The sequence below is a fragment of the Armigeres subalbatus genome, chromosome 2 (genome assembly GCF_024139115.2).
Source record: "Armigeres subalbatus isolate Guangzhou_Male chromosome 2, GZ_Asu_2, whole genome shotgun sequence".
Taxonomy (NCBI): Eukaryota; Metazoa; Arthropoda; class Insecta; order Diptera; family Culicidae; genus Armigeres; species Armigeres subalbatus.
Genome location: NC_085140.1, coordinates 156,094,373 through 156,115,412, shown reverse-complemented (window position 1 = coordinate 156,115,412; position 21,040 = coordinate 156,094,373). Strand labels below are relative to the sequence as shown.

The 21,040-nt window shown below is 42.0% G+C and overlaps 1 protein-coding gene and 1 long non-coding RNA gene across 3 annotated transcripts in view; one reads left to right on the top strand and one right to left on the bottom strand.

Moving 5' to 3' along the window:
* The first annotated feature begins 2,986 nt into the window (after nt 1–2,986).
* Nucleotides 2,987–21,040, top strand: part of LOC134211059 (protein cueball) — a 43,437-nt gene continuing 25,383 nt past the window's right edge. The window contains exon 1 of the mRNA XM_062687624.1: nt 2,987–3,335. Coding sequence (XP_062543608.1) covers nt 3,263–3,335 — 73 coding nt within the window. The 5' untranslated portion in view covers nt 2,987–3,262. The remainder of the gene's footprint in view (nt 3,336–21,040) is intronic.
* Nucleotides 13,027–19,028, bottom strand: LOC134215346 (uncharacterized). Of its 2 annotated transcripts, none has more exons than XR_009980122.1 (5): nt 19,007–19,027; nt 18,324–18,504; nt 18,018–18,218; nt 14,305–14,514; nt 13,027–13,214 (listed from the first exon to the last, which is right to left on the bottom strand). It is a non-coding gene; the product is annotated as an uncharacterized LOC134215346 (long non-coding RNA). The 2 variants fall into 2 exon arrangements; XR_009980123.1 differs by having other exon boundaries at nt 13,055–13,183; nt 19,007–19,028.

The following is a 21,040-nucleotide window of genomic DNA, read 5'->3' as shown; positions in this document are numbered from 1 at the left end:
CAACGGAAGAGCAGCTAGGCGCAGCGTCTCTTGAAGATGGCTGGAGAGATATTCGATCCGCCATTGGAAGCACCGCAACCGCTGAACTAGGCACGGTGGCTCCGGATCAGATAAACGACTGGTATGAGGGCGAATGTGAGCAGTTAGTTGAGGAGAAGAATGCAGCATGGGCGAGATTGCTGCAACACCGCACGAGGGCGAACGAGGCACGATACAAACAGGCGCGGAACAGACAAAACTCGATTTTTCGGAGGAAAAAGCGCCAGCAGGAAGATCGAGACCGCGAAGAGACGGAGGAACTGTACCGCGCTAATAACGCACGAAAGTTCTATGCGAAGTTAAACCGTTTACGTGAGAGCCACGTGCCACAGCCCGATATGTGTAAGGACATAAACGGAAACCTTCTAACAAACGAGCGTGAGGTGATCCAAAGGTGGCGACAGCACTACGAAGAGCATCTGAATGGCGATATGGCAGACAACGGTGGCGGTATGGTAATGAACCTAGGAGCATGCGCGCAGGACATGCGACTTCCGGCTCCGAATCTCCAGGAAATCCAGGAGGAGATCGACCGGCTGAAAAACAACAAAGCCCCTGGAGTTGACCAACTACAAGGAGAGCTGTTTAAACACGGTGGTGAGGCACTGGCTAGAGTACTTTACTGGGTGATTACTAAGGTTTGGGAGGATGAGGTTTTGCCGCAGGAGTGGATGGAAGGTGTCGTGTGTCCCATCTACAAAAAAGGCAATAAGCTGGATTGTAGCAACTACCGCGCAATCACATTGCTGAACGGTTGTACCTAGTAGCAAAGTTCATGTCGATTTGGTTACAACTCCAGTGCAGTGTAGCACACTTGTCACAGTGACTGATATGTGACAAGTGTGCTACTAGGGAAGGAACTCTCCCTAAATGTATGCCGCCGACTAACACCCATTGCAAGAGAGTTCGTGGGGCAGTTCCAGGCGCTCTACCACAGACGAGGTGTTCGCCGTACGTCAGGCATTGCACAAATGCCGCGAATACAACGTACCCACACATCATCTATGCAAAGCCGCATATGATACAATCGATCGGGACCAGCTATGGCAGCTAATGCACGAAAACGGATTTCTGGATAAACTGATACGGTTGATCAAGGCGACGATAGATCGGGTGATGTGCGTAGTTCGAGTTTCAGGGGCATTCTCGAGTCCCTTCGAAACGCGCAGAGGGTTACGGCAAGGTTATGGTCTTTCGTGTCTGCTATTCAACATCGCATTGAAGGGAGTAATACGAAGGGCATGGATTGACATGAGTGGTACGATTTCGACGAAGTTCCTCCAGTTATTTGGTTTCGCCGACGACATTGATATCATGGCACGTAACTTTGAGAGCATGGAGGAAGCCTACATCAGACTGAAAAGCGAGGCTAAACGGATTGGACTAGTCGTCAACACGTCGAAGGCAAAACCTAACTGAAAAATTACCAAATGTCAGAAGGTGATGTCAAAACCACGTTGACGTGAAATTTATCTTTATTCAATGTAGAAGATAAGCAACGATGATGGTTATTAACACGTCCTAATAAGCAAATGGCGTTCTTCAGTCTGGGTGAGGTCGTGCCTTAATTAGCGAATGATCACTGTACTTCAAATCTCATCGATTAAACCCTGTTTTCTCAAATCAGTTCCTTCTTTTACTTAGAAAAAACTATACTTTATAAAATTGAAATAATTATAGTCCCAAGCTCCAAACTCCAGCATTAGTAAGTAGGAAAAACTTCAACATTTTTCCACAATCAACATCTCAGATTTTGAATGGTTTGTGAATTTCTGGAAAAGGAAAACGACACCCAAAAATACAACATAGGGGAACTGCTCTTTGAACTCATACCATGTACTCAACAAATCAATACCATTCGAAAACAAAGAATTGGTGCGCAAATTGTTATATTTATCACTTTTGTGATTTTTTTGTCAGCAGTGAGCCGGATAACAACAAAACACGACACAAATTAAGCCTAAATTACCTGTTTAGCGAATGTTATTGATATAGGGGCATGTTATTAATAATGGAACAGATACCCTATAAAATTGAAAAATATGTGAAAAGTAGCGGAAAAATGTATTTAAGTAGGTACGTCAACAACGAAAGTAATTTCGAATTATTTGTAACACATGTTTTGCGCCGTAAATTTATATTTTACCGATTTCGTACCATAGCTACAATATGATTTCGAGTGTCATTCAGTAAATTCATTCTTCTCAGTGACGTGAAACTCTTCGCAGTCGGTTTCGGGCAAATTCATTAGAAACAACACGCGGTTCCTCGGAAACTGAGAGAGAATTATGGTCGGATTTCTCGTAGAGTATCGCGCTTCTACCGCTGAGAGCGTATGGATCAAGATATGCGATAAATGTAGGTATAATGATTGCTATATGTATTCGATAGTGGGTTATTCTTGCATACAAGATTTATTTATATGAACGTTTTAATTTAATATAGAGGAACTGTTCCGTTTTCCATCTAACTAAACATATTCATCTTATCACAAAACAAAGAAATACGCACCAATTTCGTCGCTTTTTTCGCTAACATGCGTGCTCACTGCTGAAAAAATCATAAAAATAAGAAACAAATCAAATTCCTTTTCAATGCTTTGTTTTTCATGGGATGAATATCGGAGCTATGAGATGAAGTTTAGGAGTAGTAACCCTATATAGTGTCAATAACAAAAATTCTCCACTTAAATATTAGCAAATTATAATAAATTACGACTCAAGGAACTCTACAATCTGAGTTATGAGCTTTCATATTTCCTCATGACGCAAATTTATATTTCACACATGATATTATCATGAAGTGATAACCTATCGGAATATGATACAAAAAGAGGCCGGTCTCGTGTATGCATTTTCCGATTGGAATTCGCTACGTCGGCTGCATTTAGAGCATTCCCTGAGAGAAACAGCTCTCCTATTATAACGTCGCAATGGAAACGAGCAGAAGTTAGTCGATACCCGAGTGCCGAACTAGACTGATGTGTCTCGCGTGAACATATACCGAAGTTTCGACTCGTGCGGTTGTACTTATCCGACCACCAATTACCTTCCTGACCGCATCTATCATATATATCGAACAGGGGAATTCGTGTCCTTAATTTGGGGCAAAAGTTATTGATGCTTTTAGTGCATATAGTCCAATACGGAAATCACCCATTGTGGAGGAGTATTGTGTGTAGATGCTGATATCCGTTGCACAGTGTTCTTATTAAAGTGAGAAGATGAGCAGTCTTGGAGTTGCAGTTACTTTTGCCGTTCTACTAGCGATTGGTTATGTCACAGCTCTCGAATGGGGTAAGCAGTCAACCAAATAAGTAACCAAATCATGTGCTGTTTGCAAAAAAAATGCTTATCTAAAAATAATACCTTTTATCTTACGTGAACACATTGAACGTGATCAGTGCAGTCGAAAAGAGTGGGAATTAGTAAAAGAAGCAATGCTGTGTCTCAGTGGATCGAATATCCCTTGACCGTGAATGTTTGATGTTGTGCATATGTATCAGGTGTTTCAGAAAGTAGACAAACTGCTCTGGCTACATCTTATCAAGCTTTTTTTCCCCAAAAGTCAAAGATTATAGAATTACTACCACCACATGATTGTGACAGAAATGTGACGACAGTACGGCATCGGACTTACAGTACGGCACAGCTATACACATATATGATGAGTATAGCATTTTTCGAGCAGCAAAAAACCGCAGCGCTGTGATGGAATCAAGAAAAAATACTCACAATTACGTCAATGTTGTTAAAGGAAATTTTGATGTCATTATTGTATCAATAACATGTATCGTTGTGTCGATGCTACAAATAATTATAGTTAAACACCTTTTCATATTTTTTTGGAAATGTTCTTTGGAAACTATCGTCTTTCTGCTATTTTTTTATAAATCTTTATTAGTTCTTGTCAACAGTCAACATGTGCAACAATTATTTCTATTGAAGTTATGTTACTATTTTTTCAGAAAAAAGTACATAAGTATGTAGAAATTACCCTTATGCTTTTATTTTTTAACAATGTAGTTGGAAATGTGGGCAGAACATTGAGTTGTATAAAAATATTTAAAACATTAAATAACTGTTTTTTTATACTTTTTATACAATTTTATATTTATCAAACAACAAAAAACATATATGACATATCTACAACAGTGATTCTGATTGTAACTATTTTTTATGTAGTTTGTCATAACGTTATTAAGTAATAGTTCTTTTGAACGTTTTCCTTTCGATTTATAATTCATTTTAAAGTATATACTTCCATCATCATATGTTTGCGACCGGCTTTTCCAGTACACTGCCGGAGAATACAAACTTTCACTGAAATAGGCAATAACAAAAACGAAAAAGGCTACACCCATGCGCCATGGTAGCATAGCGAGAAGTCACGTAGACCTTGCATTCATCGATGGACAGAATCTATGCTGGTTGGCGGATGGCAGACGCAGTGTGGCACTTGTCTCGCTGTTGAGTGCCAACCCGTGCCAACGAAGTGGCAGAGGATGCACAAATGCCCATTGAATGTGATGCGGCGACGAAGCAGACAGAATTCGATACCAACTAACCGGCAAGGCAACATGTGCTTCGGCTCGACCAGCAGCGGCCAACGAGTATATTCATGATCATGGCTCTCTGGCTCTGGCCTCTGGCTTGCGCGTGTAGTGTGTGCATGCTCTCGACTTCTGCACAGTTGACTTGCACAATTTTTGGCCATTGAACGGAGAATTATGAAACAGCTGATCTTCATTACGATGATGATGTTTTCGTATATCTACTTTTTGCTGTGAAGAATGAGATAAGGCATGGCGAAATTGCACAATCTTTTTAAAAAGAAAATGACAATTCATATTGAACGTATTTATAGATATCAAGAGTCTACGAAAGGTGATATGGTACAGATCTTCTTGAAGTTTCTTTTGATTAAAGTTGATTTTTATTCAACAACAGAATAGTAAATGCCTAACGCTGTAGAATTTAATTATGAAAAGCATTGAATACAAAATCTAATCATATTGATCATCTTATCATCACTTGTGTTTTAGTTTTGATAGAATGAGGGTTCTCAAGTGATTTATTCTTCACCCTGCATTGGAGGCCATTACCATGCACGAAATATTGGATGGGCTGCTTCTCTTTTGATCAAATTTCATTCGACCAATTGCTAGCCAATTTCTGGAGTCAATACTAGAAAACAACGAATCCAGCATAAACCCAGAAATTCTTTCAAAATTTCAATTACTCTCAAGTGGTCACATCCGTGGATTACCAAATGTTCTTTGATTATTTCGAGAATTCCTGCAAAAACTGATATATTCTCGGGAACAACTTTTTCCATCGAAAAGTGAAAATGATTACTTTTTTCGTGAATTCAGCAACTTTTTATGTTGTATATAATTCTCACGTAACACATCTCATATTTTAAATATCATGCTTTAGATAAATACATATTACCATGTTTTAGATATTGTGGTTTGTAAAGGGTGGAGTATTGCGCCAATTTGTAGCCTCTCAGTTGCTCCAACGGGATTCGATTTATTCGGTTTGTATCTCAAATAATGCTCACCAAATAAAACATTAAAAACTCCAGTACTAAATGAATATCAAAATTCGTCATCGTATATAGTGCTATCTGGCTCAAAATTACCTGTCTATTACCTACCGGCAAGCACCTGTCTAGCGTGCAATCGGATTGCACAAATCGAGTTTCAGACAAGTTAATTCAAAATTACTGTTTCCCGATGTTTCTCCCAGTGTTGGGCTAAATCATTATCAGACGATAATGATTGCAATTTTCATGTGAAAACTATTCACGTGAAAACAGTTGGCAAGTTGTCGCGGGCGACAACTTCTCAAATTTTGTACTCAAACGATAATAAACAGAATTTTCATTCAAACAATCTATATTTGGCGTTATGGTTTCATGGTAGCAAGGAAAAAGAGTTCTAAATGTAACGGTAAATGCCTCAAATCAAGATACGATTTTCAAACGATTGTTAATCGTTTGCGAGTTTTTGTCACTTGATAATTAAAAGTGTTGAGTGTTGCTCATCGTCGATTTTTTGAAAATTTGATTTTTCCCATCCCTGGTTTTTCCATACATGTTTCTATTTAAACTTCCAATTAGCGCCGCCCAACCATTGATCGCTTTGGCTGCAATTTTGTCTATAACATCAGGGGAGAACGGAAAAAGCGGCCGGCCAATCAAAGTTTTTGAAAAACTGTTCTTGAGCCACCTTATTCACCATATTAAAACCATTCGGGAAAATCAGCTAGCTTGGGGATTAGGTTTTTTACTAATCTGGAGCCTATTAACTTTTCTGATTACTCAGATTAACATTTTTATATTAATATATGCTTAGCATTGACTAACTACTCAATACTTCGTGATTGACCAGAATCAGTGAAACTGCATAAAGAATGATTGACTGGGATTGCTCAAGCATTCTCAGTGTGTAAGTTTCAGTGACTCAAATATTCGAATGATCAATAACGGCGCCGGTCACGTTTTTCTAGTCAGTTAGGAAGAGAGAAGGAATATCAGTAGATGATGTTTGCTATTTGAAACCGTGTTTACCTCTGCGTCTCCACAAAAACCACAGGTAGGCATCGTTGGATCTGGATTCACTCTGATAAGCGATGCGACCGTGCCTTTTTTTTTACACAACGGTATTTACTTACTATGATTCGGCCGCAAAAAGCCACGGAGGAACACGATCAAATGCATATCAATTGATATACTTCTCGACCGCACAAAGTACAACGATACCAGATCGTTCGAAGTGCCTATTCAAACATATTAAAACTGTGGAGCATCGAGTTTTGGACGACCGAAACCACGCGCTGCACGATGTACTTACTTGCCCGATGGGTACTGTAAACTATGGAAGATCGCACTTATCTCGACCGGTGCAAGGAGCAATACAAGATATTTTATATGTTCTCTTCGCACCACCATGTTTTTGCCTTTCTAAAATCAAACTTTTGATAGACGGCTCGGAGACCCATAGTGTTATACACCAATCGACTCAGCTCGACAAATTGAGGTGATGTCTGTATGTGCGTATGTATGTATTTATGTGTGTAAAAATGTGAGACACACTCTTTGATACTTAGCATTATCCGATTTACTCGCAATCGACATGGAACGCGTTCTAGTTATTTCCTAGTGAAAATTGAAAAAAAAAATCGGCCATTGCCTTCCAGAGTTATTGAAAAAAAAAACATTGTTTTTATCCAAGGATCAAAATCGAACAAAACTTTTTTGCAGAAACTGCTGCAATGCGTTCAAATGACCACAAATAGATATGAATTGATTATTATTTATTCAGACTAAGACCGAAGTGGCCTGTGCGGTATATAAGAGTCTTCTTCATTCGGCTCGGTCCATGGCTACACGTCGCCAACCACGCAGTCTACGGAGGGTCCGCAAGTCATCTTCCACCTGATCGATCCACCTTGCCCGCTGCGCACCTCGCCTTCTTGTGCCCGTCGGATCGTTGTCGAGAACCATTTTCACCGGGTTACTGTCCGACATTCTGGCTACGTGCCCGGCCCACCGCAGTCGTCCGATTTTCGCGGTGTGAACGATGGATGGTTCTCCCAGCAGCTGATGCAACTCGTGGTTCATTCGCCTCCTCCACGTACCGTCCGCCATCTGCACTCCACCATAGATGGTACGCAGCACTTTCCTTTCGAAAACTCCCAGTGCGCGTTGGTCCTCCACGAGCATCGTCCAGGTCTCGTGTCCGTAGAGGACTACCGGTCTAATGAGCTTTTTGTAGATTGTCAGTTTGGTACGGCGGAGAACTCTCTATTCGATCGGAGCGTCTTGCGGAGTCCAAAGTATGTACGATTTCCAGCCACTATGCGTCTCCGAATTTCTCTGCTGGTATCGGCAGTCACCAGTGAGCCCAAGTACACAAATTCTTCTACCACCTCGATTTCGTCACCACCGATGCAAACTCGCGGTGGTTGGCTCGCATTGTCTTCTCTTGAACCTCTTCCTATCATGTACTTTGTCTTCGACGTGTTAATGACTAGTCCGATCCGCTTGGTTTCCCTCTTCAGTCTGATATAGGCTTCCTTCATCTTCTCAATGTTACGTGCCATAATATCTATGTCGTCGGCGAAGCCAAATAGCTGGACGGACTTATTGAAAATTGTACCACTCGTGTTAATCCCTGCTCTTCTTATTACCCCTTCTAAAGCGATGTTGAATAGCAGACACGAAAGACCACCACCTTGCCTTAACTCTCTGCGCGTTTCGAAGGGACTAGAGAATGCCCCTGAAACTCAAACTACGCACATCACCCGATCCATCGTCGCTTTGATCAACCGTGTCAGTTTATCCGGAAATCCGTGTTCGTGCATTAGCAGCCATAGCTGGTCTCGATCGATTGTATCATATGCGGCTTTGAAGTCGATGAATAAATGATGTGTGAGCACGTTGTATTCGCGGCATTTCTGCAGTACTTGGCGAATGGCGAACACCTGGTCTGTGGTGGAGCGTTTGCCCATAAAACCCGCCTGGTACTGCCCCACGAACTCCCTTGCAATTGGTGCTAGTCGACGGCATACAATTTGGGAGAGTACCTTATAGGTGGCATTCAGCAATGTGATTGCGCGGTAGTTGCTACAATCCAGCTTATCGCCCTTTTTGTAGATGGGACACACGACACCTTGACGGTGAATGTGAGCAGTTAATAGAAGAGAAGAATGCAGCATGAGAGAGATTGCTGCAACACCGCACAAGGGCGAACGAGGCACGATATAAACAGGTGCGGAACACACTCCACTCCTGCGGCAAAACTTCCTCCTCCCAAATCTTGGTAATGACCCAGTGCAGCGCTCTAGTCAGTGCCTCACCACCGTGTTTAAATAGCTCTCCTGGTAGTTGGTCAACCCCAGGGGCTTTGTTGTTTTTCAGCCGGCAGATCTCCTCCTGGATTTCCTGGAGATCCGGAGTCGGTAGAATTATGTCCTGTGCGCGTTCACCCAGGTCCATCACCATACCGCCATCTTCGTCTGCCACATCGCCATTCAGGTGTTCTTCGTAGTGCTGCCGCCACCTTTGGATCACCTCACGCTCGTTCGTAAGAAGGTTCCCGTTTATGTACTTATACATATCAAGCTGTGGCACGTGGCCCTTACGTGAACGGTTTAACTTCTCATAGAACTTTCGTGTGTTTTTAGCGCGGTACAGTTGCTCCGTCTCTTCACGGTTTCGATCTTCCTGCTGGCGCTTCTTCCTCCGGAAAATGGAGTTTTGTCTGTTCCGCACCTGTTTATATCGTGCCTCGTTCGCCCTCGTGCGGTGTTGCAGCAATCTCGCTCATGCTGCATTCTTCTCTTCTACTAACTGCTCACATTCGCCGTCATACCAGTCGTTTCTCTGATCCGGGGGCACCGTGCCAAGTGCAGCGGTTGCGGTGCTTCCAATGGCGGATCGAATATCTCTCCAGCCATCTTCTAGAGACGCTGCGCCTAGCTGCTCTTCCGTTGGGAGTGCCACTTCCAACTGCTCCGCGTATTCTTGGGCGAGTCTATCGTCTTGTAGCCGCCCAATGTTAAGCCGCGGCGTCCGACTTCGACGCGTGTTGTACACCGTCGAGAGTTTTGAGCGCAGGCATACTGCAACGAGGTAGTGGTCGGATTCAATATTCGCACTGCGGTAAGTGCGTACGTTCGTGATGTCGGAGAAGAATTTACCGTCGATTAGAACGTGGTCGATTTCGTTTTCCGTTTCTTAATTAGGTGATCTCCATGTGGCCTTGTGGATATTTTTGCGGGGAAAGAAGGTGCTTCGGACTACCATTCCGCGGGAGGCTGCGAAGTTTATGCATCGTTGGCCGTTGTCATTCGATACGGTGTGCAGACTACCAGGTCCGATGACCGGTCTATACATTTCCTTCCTTCCTACCTGTGCGTTCATGTCACCGATGACGATTTTGACGTCCCGCAGTGGGAATCCATCGTATGTCTGCTCCAGCTGTGAATTGATATGAATTGTTGGAAATAGTAAAATCTATCCCTCTGTGCTATTTTGACCTCTTCAATGTGTTTTCCACATTATAATAATGCGCGAGACGGGCGCCACCAAAGTTAGGTGGATTAATATCGGTTTTTAATAATATTTTCTGAATTAATGAACAAATGACATTTATAAACCTTGTTTAAGTCAATATAAAGTTGAGAGCTATTTCATTGTCAAGAAGGAAAGTTTCGATTGAGCTTATCTCGAGCATTTCGAATGTGATCCTCCAACTTAGTCCTTGTCAATACTCACATCAATAAAGATTTTTCATAAATTAAAAAACCCGCATTACTTCAACGCCAAGGTTTCGGCTAATTTTAAAAACCAGTTCTTGGTGGAGATCGCCCATACAGTATTGTCAACCATCAAGACCATCACCATTAAACTTTTCGACCGAAGGAAGTACATTTGTACAGGTAATATACATCTAATCAAAATTAAGGATAGGGTAAAACGTCCTATCGTTGTGGTATGTCCTAATGTTGCGGTAGTGTTAAAATAGTCCATTCCAGATATAATAGCATTAAAAACAATTGTGGATACGCTAAAACTCGTCGAATTAACGACTAGAACATCTTTTGTTTGACAAAATTCCATTCAAAATTATGAAAAACAACATTTTTCATTAAAAATTTGAATCCTTTGAGCCTATCACTGCGGTTGTGCTAAGGTCCTATTGTTGTGGTATCGATTTCCATAAGAATTGCATGCAATACCGCAACAATAGGACTGACCTTCAAAAAATGTCGCAACGATAGGCACCTGCGTCCTATTATTGTGGTAGTTAGTTTTTATTGTAATAAAAATAAAACAACATAAGTTTAGCACAATTGACGTAATATTGACGAATCTATAGTTAACGAGCAACCTATTCGACTACCGCAATATAGGAAAAGACTAACATGTAATTTTTAAAGAATTTTTGAAATTAATTTTATTTTGACACGGTGCTTAACCCCTCCATAATAGGTCGTTTTACCCTACTATGTTTTTTTTGCCTTATGAAATAGAGCTTGCCGAGCCTTTTGTGCCAATTCAAGTTTTCGTTACTTGGCAGAATAAGGCTCACTTATCTAGTTGCCGTTCAATTTTGCAATTCTGTACGTCTCTAGTATGATTTACACTTTTAGTCCACTGTTTCCTTGAAATTTCTTCGCTCATATTTCGCCGTAAGCTGGCATCTCACCCCTCGTTTGTCTTTAAGGAGGGCCATTATTGGGATTTTTCCAAAATCGTTCGACTACGGTATGTGATCGGAAGCCTTTAGGACCGATTTCACTGGAAAAGCGACATGCATCATTTTACGATTTCATTTTTACCATTCATTTCGAAGGAATTATGCTGCACTCGACTTATTTCTGCTAAATTACCGAAAACAAAGCTCGGTTTCATCAGTTTGTAAGGGTTGGTTAGGTTATGTCGAGAGTATTACCGAGAAATCCGTGTTTAGTGTAGTGTATTTCGTGGAATAAATGTTGTAAATGCAGGTAATACTCGTGTCTCAGTGTAGGTTTTTCCCAGTCAGCTCCCTGTAGTAGGCTAGACCTTAAATTGAGCTCTACCACCACCCTACGCAGCCAACCACCCACTGAAGTACAGTGTCCCACCACCAGAGGACCAAGGAAAAGCCCTTTGGACGGCCATGAAGGGGTGGCGTAATGTGGCCATTTGGTTGGAAATGAGGTCACTGCCCGAGGGACGAGGTCATAGACCTCAATGCATGATATTACCGTCTCCATGTCCACAGAACTCTTGACTAACAAAAAAGTCGTCGACCAAGATAGAAGTTGGAAAACTAGGAGCTAGCATTTCGAAAGTGTTACATAGTGGAAGAGAAAGTGGACAGTGGAATAAAAGTCGGTGCAGTGGACATCAGGTAACCGGTAGTTACCTCGTAGTAGCAAAACCTGAACGCATTATTCCTCCAATTACCAGAACCCCGCCGTTTTTTGGACAAAAACCAGAAGGCCGCCGTTTAGAGTCCCGAAGAAAGCCGTGGTGTACCGTCCTCGACCAATACCGGCATCGTATCCGCCGAAGGCCAATCCGTCACCATATTGGCAGGTCGAGAGTGCGCGTCTCCGTCCCGGAAACTACAACGGACGCCCAAGCCACCCCGAAAGACATTGGGACGCCATCGCTAGTCGCCGGCGTTCCTGGATTAGCCGCCATTGAAGAACAGGAAGCAGGAAAGGAAGGGAAGGTGTGGTGGAACTGTGGAAGGAAGTAGGGGCCCCGAAGTAAGGTTAGATTAGCGAATAAGGAAGTGGGAAGGAGAGATTAGAAGGGAAAGAGGTTAGAAAACAGAAGCCGAATAAAGTGTGTCCTGTTAAAATACTGTGGTTTTCCTATTTGGAGTGCGAGAATTACCTGTCCGCGAGTTTCTTGAGGTGAGCGTGCCGACCCTGAGGCCGTTTGATTCAGGGAGTCTCTGTGTTGCTCGAGGTATACTTACCAGTAATTACACTTTGGCGCCCAACGTGGGGCATAAAGTTGACTTACCATCAGTTTCTTGTTGGCAGCTTGGAAAATCGCACTTGAAATAGCTGGTCACTACAGAGGTCTCTGGGAAAACTTCCAGGCCTTCACGAAACAGTTGACATTAGACAGTATTTAGGAAGTGAATCTGTGACTTAACTGGTTCGTCTTCTAACCGTATTCGGAGGAGTTTTGATAGTCCAAAAGAGTGAAAATAACGATTGTTTGAAAAACAAGTCGGCAATTATTTAAATAATATCAGAGCACATTTGTTCATGCGTGTGTGATTGCGGACTTTGTCAATAAAACACAAAAGAAAAGTGGTTTATTCCCGATTTCTTAAACTAGGATTTTTTTAAATTATTAGAATATACAATTTTTCATTTTTTAACGTGCAAAACCGTTCAACATAAAACTAGGTAGTTCTTTTCTAATTTTTCAATTTTTTTAACGTGCAAAACCGTTTAGCATTTAACTAGGTAGTATTTTCAATTATCCAATTTGCATTATGGAGCTAGCCCATTTGCAGGTGCAGTACCATTCGCTGGATGCTGCACACCTCGCGGATGATGAACTTCATCATGAGTTACTCATTCGTAACATCGACATGAGAGATGAATCGCGCAGCAAGCTGGAACGAAAATTGAGAACGAAGATGAAGGCTGAAAGAGAGAATAAAGAATGCATAAAGTACAAATACGACGATATTGACTCGATGAATGAACTAACTGAATGCGATGCGAAGCTACAGACAGTGAAAGTGGTGTTAGAGGGTAGAAAAGTGCTGAAAGCACCAGAAAGAAAGTTTAAATCTAAATTGCTACACGTTCTGTTTAGAATGCAGCGATTGAAATCACGTGTGGATTCCGAAGAAGAGTTGAACAGCATAGCAATGATAGCAGGAGAATGTATTAGATTAGTGAACACGTTTTACTCTATTACTTCGCCAATAACAGCAGTGAGAGAGGCTGAGATGAAAATTTTAAATGATAGTTTGAAACAAATTCGTGAGCAATCAGATAAGCAAACTTTAGGAAAGGAGTCAGTTACGGTAGAAAACGCGAATGAGGATACCAACAAAAACACCGAAAATACCCAAATACGCGAAGATAGGCAGACTACTGAAGTTGCAGGCGCGGTAGGATTTACGGTTGAAACAAACGATAAGGAAAAAATGGAAGAGCTTTCGCAGGAAAATGTAAAACTGAAGGAAATTGTGAATCAGCTGATTCAGCGGATTCAAGCTTTGGAAACTCCGGCAGTTCCAAAGCCTCGCGAGATAGAACAAGCCAAGCAAAGCTCTAGTACGCCAATGGAAAGACGGTCGGTTCAAAATGAGAATGTTGTAGAAGAGAAAGCTAATAATGACCATGATTTTTTATGAATGGGTAAAAACAAAATATGGTTCGATGGAGAGTATATCTGAGAGAAGCAGGCATTCTCAATCCATCAATTTAGATGTTAATGAGAACGCACATCCGAGAGAAGTAGAAAGGCCAAGAAACAATCGATTACCAGTCCATAAATGGTCGGTTAGGTACGATGGAATGGACAACGGGAGAAAACTTAACGAATTCCTAAAAGAAGTGGAATTTAACGCGCGGTCGGAAGGTTTCTCGGATGCGGAACTGTTTGTTTCTGCGCATCATCTTTTTACGCGTAAAGCTAGGTCGTGGTTTATGGAGGTCAACGGTAATAACGAATTGCGAACATGGACTAGTCTAGTTAAAGAATTGAAGAGTGAGTTCCTACCTGTTGATATCGATTACCAATACGAACGCTTAGCCAATGCGCGAAGACAAGGTCCGCGGGAGAAATTTCAGGACTACTATCTAGATATGGTTCGAATCTTTCGTAGTATGTCCAGACAGTGGGATGATGACAGGAAATTTGACGTCTTGTTCCGAAACACCAGGATCGATTGTAGAACAGCAATGTTAGCTGCAAACGTGACTACCATTCCTAGAATGAGAGAGTTTGGTAAAAAGTTTGACTCTATCAACTGGCAAATGTACGCTAGAAAAGACATTCGATTTGAAAGGCCTAAAACAGAAATAGAAGAAGTTAATCAATCACAGTACAGAGGACGAAATGAGTCAGATAATAGGTTCCAATCTAATTACAAAGGAGGGTACCAAGGACGGAATTACAACCATAATTACAAGAAAATAGGCAACCAATATGAACCCACAAAATATAGAAAAGAAGAAGTTAGTATTCAGCAGAAATTTCAACCCAAACCTAAATCAACTCCGGTAAATTTTCAACCGCAAGAAAGAAGGCAGGATGAACAAAAACCCAGTTCCAGCGGAACTAGCGCGTTACAAAGGATTGTTAAGGCATACACTCCTATCAAGCGTGGTTTATGTTTAAATTGCCATGATGATGGACATAGTTTTCGGGAATGTCCTGCGGAAAGACACGATTTTTGCGAAAAATGTGGATTTCCCGGTTTTCCCACACACCAATGCCCGTTCTGTCAGTCAAAAACTTGAAAAAGACTGGTCAGTGAGGCAGAACAGTCTTTTAAATTCGGAAAGTCCTCAGTCTAAATTGTCAAATGATCCAACTGCTATTCTACGTCAGTTAGGCTATTCTAGGATGGATGGCATTCCCGAAAAGCAAGACGAGATTGCCACTTTGCTTGTCAAACTAAGTGGAGACGCCAGGCCATTTACAAGAATAGATATGATGGGAATTGAGCTAATTGGTCTCCTTGACAGTGGAGCTGCACGGACTGTTCTAGGGATAGGTGCGAAGAGAATTATAAAACAATTAAATCTTAAAATGGAACCCACTTCGGTCACTCTGCAGACAGCCTCTGGAGATGACTTAGAAGTCCTTGGATGTGCTTATATACCAATCACATTCAATGGTACTACAAAAATCTTGCCGGTAATAATTGCTCCGAGACTTAACCGTCGGTGTGTACTTGGGTACGACTTTTGGCAAAAGTTTGGCATTAGACCAACAATCCAGGATCTACCAATTGATGCACTAGACGACGGTGTACAAAATGAGTTGGATATTGAGGAAGAATTAACAGACAGTCAAAAGGAGGAATTAGAAAAGGTTAAAAGGAGTTTCTAGTAGCGATACCAGGCGATTTTGGAAAAACGAGCTTAATAGAACACACGATAGAGATGAAAGAAGAGTTTGAGAAGGCAGATCCAATTAGGAAGAACCCGTATCCCTGGAGTCCAGAGATCCAACGGAAGATACATCTGGCGTTGGACAACATGATTCGTGACGGTATTGTAGAGGAATCAGATTCTGACTGGGCGCTACCTGTGGTTCCAGTCAAGAAAAGAGATAGCGAAGACGTTAGGCTGTGCTTAGATGCCAGAAAATTGAATGAACGCACAAAAAGGGACGCGTACCCATTGCCACATCAGAACAGAATACTGAGTCAATTGGGAAGAGTTAGGTTTCTTACTACCATTGACCTATCCCAGGCCTTTTTACAAATTCCTTTGTGTCGTGGGTCAAGAAGGTACACAGCATTCTCAATCCCAGGTAGAGGGCTATTCCAATTCACTCGGCTACCGTTTGGATTGGTAAATAGTCCTGCTACGCTGAGTAAATTGATGGATCGTGTGCTGAGCCACGGTGCACTTGAACCAGCAATATTCGTGTATTTGGACGATATTGTAATCGTGAGCCAAACATTCGAAGAGCACATACAAAAATTGAAAGACCTAGCGAAGCGTTTGAGGGAAGCCAATCTGTGCATTAATTTACAAAAATCCAAATTTTGCTGCCAAGAATTGCCGTACCTTGGGTACATTTTGTCCCAAGAAGGATTGCGGCCTAATCCAGATCGCGTTCAAGCGATCCTTGGATATCAGGTTCCTAAATCGGTAAGACAGCTTCGTCGATTCCTCGGTATGATAAATTATTACCGTAGGTTCATCGCAAACTATAGCGAAATCACGGCACCTCTCACTGACCTATTGAAAAATAAGCCAAAGAGGGTGCAATGGAACGCGGCAGCCGAAAATGCATTTCAGATCATCAAAGAGAAGCTTATCTCTGCTCCTGTGATGACCAGCCCAAATTTTATGCTCCCTTTACGGTCCAAACGGACGCAAGCGACAACGCTATCGCTGGTGTGCTCACCCAGATACACGACGGAGAGGAAAAGGTCATAGCTTACCACTCCGAGAAGCTCAAAGGAGCTGAATTAAACTACCATGCGGCTGAAAAGGAGGGACTTGCTGCACTGCGCTGCATAGAAAAGTTCCGGGGTTATATAGAGGGAACCAAATTCACTTTGGTAACGGACTCTTCTGCCCTTACTTTTATTATGCGAGCGAAGTGGCGGTCATCCTCCAGGCTGAGTCGATGGAGCATCGAACTGCAGCAGTATGACATGGAGATTCGCCATCGTAAGGGAAAAGAGAACATAGTGGCAGATGCGCTCTCCCGATCGATCGAATCGCTTGATGAGGAGCCCGAAGACGGGTGGTACAAAAATTTATTTGATGCTGTAGAAGAGAATCCGGAAAACTATATGGACTTCAAAATAGTAGACGGTCTGCTCTATAAGTTTGTATCGGCCAGATCCGACCTACTGGACTACCATTTCGAATGGAAACAATGTGTGCCCGCTTCAAAACGAACCCACATTATGAAGCAAGAACACGACCAAAATCTCCACATTGGATTTGTTAAATGTGTCGAGAAAATCAAACGCCGGTATTATTGGCCTCACATGAGTGCCGATATAAAAAGGTACATTTCCAAATGCGTATCATGCAAGGAAAATAAGCATTCGACTGTGTCTACCGCTCCCGAAATGGGGAAACAAAGAATTGCCACACGACCATTCCAGCTAATTTGCATGGATTACATTCAATCACTTCCCAGGAGCAAGATGGGCAACACTCACTTATTAGTGGTCATGGACCTGTTTTCTAAGTATTGCCTACTTGCACCTGTGAAAAGATTTCTAGTGTATCTCTATGCAAAATACTGGAAGAGCAGTGGTTCAGAAAGTTCTGTACTCCGCAAATCGTTATCACCGATAACGCGACCACATTTTGTCGAAAGACTTTAAAATTTACTTGAACGATATGAAGTTCAGCACTGGGCCAATGCGCGACATAGAAGCCAAGCAAATCCCGCTGAACGACTAAACCGAACGATCAATGCTATGATACGATCGTATGTAAAGCAAGATCAAAAGCTTTGGGACACCAGGATCTCTGAGATGGAATTTGTGTTGAATAACACATTCCACTCGACAATTAAATTCAGTCCACATTGCGTTATATTCGGTACAGAAATAATCAGCAAAGGTTCTGAGCATAAGCTACACGAAACCGCTGACATATCAGTAGAGCAGAGAGTGGATAAGTTGAGAGGAGTGAGCAAAAGGATTAGTGAGTTGGTAAAAGATCATCTCCAAAAGGCTCACGTAGATACAAAAAGACGTTACGATCTCCGACATAAACGTTACTCACCGACGTTTGACGTGGGTCAACGAGTCTTCAAGCGGAGCTTCCGCCAATCGTCGGCAGGCAATCAGTTTAATGCCAAGCTCGGACCGCAATACTCGCCTTGCGTCATCCTGCGCAAAATTGGCACCAGTTCGTATGAGGTAGGAGATTCACAGGGGAAATCATTGGGCGTTTTCTCCGCCGCCGATTTAAAAGCTTAGGTACCTAAAACGAATGAAAGTTAAAGCTCTAATCGTCGATAATTTTGGATAGGGAACGAGGAAGAGATTTTGATAAAAATCATCTCGAAATACTCAGCCTTCTTGTCACCTGCCAGAAGTCGACAGACAGTCGAATCCCGGGTAGTAGAAGTAAATATGTACGTAGATGTCGTCAGTTGAGATGTCCAGTGTACGATCATAATTAGTTGCAACGTTGCTCAATAGTAGTCAGTAGTATTTTCGTCATAGTCATTTAGTCGTCGTAATTGTCGAAATGCATGTTTTTTTTTCTGTAAATTTAGAAAGTTTGTTAATTTGCATGTTTTAACAGTAGTTCAGGTCTTGTTTTAAAGTGTTCATTCATAAACGATAGTTGATCTCGTATGCAATATTGCAAACAAGTTTTCGGTTGTAATGAAATTGGAGTGAAAATGAAACGGAGTGTAGGAGATTATAGATAGAGATGGCGTGTGAGTCAACTGAGTAGAAGTGATTTAAAAGAGTCAAGGTCAAGATTACTTTGTGAAATAGATCACATTTTGTCGCAGCGTCACTGTAGCACAAAAACAATAGTAATCACTATTCATACCCACCATTCAATACCACGTGGTGCACCATAGAGAAGCAACGGATGAGCTTCTAGCAAGAAATCAATTATGATCAACTAGCGAAAAACCAAAACCAATGGATAGATCAATTGGCCAATATAGATTAATCAACTACCCACGATATTAAGGTTTTTCGTAGCCGGCAGATCATAAAAATTTCGTGCTAAAACCACATCGTACTTACCACATGATAACAGCATATTGTCCGTTCCACATTGAACATCTTTTTGACAGTTTTGACAGAACCGAATCACGCACACAAGAGTAAATGATAACGTTATCTCGAAGAACGTACTAGAATAAAGTCCGACAACACAAATGAAATAATTCATTATACATTTTGTTTGAATTTATTACTATACAATGCTCCAATTTATTTATTATTAGTTTTTATTACATTTTATTTTTTATGCATGTTGTATTTAAGTTTTTTTTAAGGTGTTTTCCAAGCAATCGGTGAATAATTGGTAAAAATTGCACAGAGGTTGCCAGGTTTAAAAACCTTGGTATTTGTACGCTGGAGACCGGAGTCATAGACGGTGATGGTCAGTAGTAACACATGTTTATGAAACTGAGTTGAGTTGGTAATTACAACAATGATAACTTATGACCCCGTAACTCAATCGCAATGCTATCCAAATTCACACAATTTTTACTGTTATTTGTTCTATTTTAATCTAGTACGTCATGGGCGAAAAGTTTCACAGTCTACAGTCAAAGAAGTTAATACTGTCTCTATGTTGGTTTTTCGTGTTGTGCAGGTTCAGAGGTACGTGTGATCAGTGAAAGCTAGTGAGGTTTGAAGAAAAAAAAATATTCACTTTGTAAATATTTTTTTACCCGAGCTGGGGGAGAGTGTAAGTGTTGGTTAGGTTATGTCGAGAGTATTACCGAGAAATCCGTGTTTAGTGTAGTGTATTTCGTGGAATAAATGTTGTAAATGCAGGTAATACTCGTGTCTCAGTGTAGGTTTTTCCCAGTCAGCTCCCTGTAGTAGGCTAGACCTTAAATTGAGCTCTACCACCACCCTACGCAGCCAACCACCCACTGAAGTACAGTGTCCCACCACCAGAGGACCAAGGAAAAGCCCTTTGGACGGCCATGAAGGGGTGGCGTAATGTGGCCATTTGGTTGGAAATGAGGTCACTGCCCGAGGGACGAGGTCATAGACCTCAATGCATGATATTACCGTCTCCATGTCCACAGAACTCTTCACTAACAAAAAAGTCGTCGACCAAGATAGAAGTTGGAAAACTAGGAGCTAGCATTTCGAAAGTGTTACATAGTGAAAGAGAAAGTGGACAGTGGAATAAAAGTCGGTGCAGTGGACATCAGGTAACCGGTAGTTACCTCGTAGTAGCAAAACCTGAACGCATTATTCCTCCAATTACCAGAACCCCGCCGTTTTTTGGACAAAAACCAGAAGGCCGCCGTTTAGAGTCCCGAAGAAAGCCGTGGTGTACCGTCCTCGGCCAATACCGGCATAGTATCCGCCGAAGGCCAATCCGTCACCATATTGGCAGGTCGAGAGTGCGCGTCTCCGTCCTGAAACTACAACGGACGCCCAAGCCACCCTGAAAGACATTGGGACGCCATCGGTAGTCGCCGGCGTTCCTGGATTAGCCGCCATTGAAGAACAGGAAGCAGGAAAGGAAGGGAAGGTGTGGTGGAACTGTGGAAGGAAGTAGGGGCCCCAGTAAGGTTAGATTAGCGAATAAGGAAGTGGGAAGGAGAGATTAGAAGGGAAAGAGGTTAGAAAACAGAAGCCGAATAAAGTGTGTCCTGTTAAAATACTGTGGTTTTCCTATTTGGAGTGCGAGAATTACCTGTCCGCGAGTTTCTTGAGGTGAGCGTGCCGACCCTGAGGCCGTTTGATTCAGGGAGTCTCTGTGTTGCTCGAGGTATACTTACCAGTAATTACAAGTTTATGCATACAACTTCCCATTCCGTGTTAGTTGTTAGCAACTGACCAGGGATTGAATCCTAAAGAGAAAGAGCAAGTCTCTCACTTCATTTAAAGCCTGTCCACGTTAAATTTCGGACACCCATCTTCCAACGCGATTTTTTTAAATTTTCACAGACCGCTGAGAATGTCAATTTTCGCATAGCTGAATCCATCCGCTTTATGTGATACATTTAGCACGTTTTCATCCTCGTCCAAATTGATAAAATGGCTGAAAAACATTTGGACATTATCTCAGTGTCCAAAATTTAACGT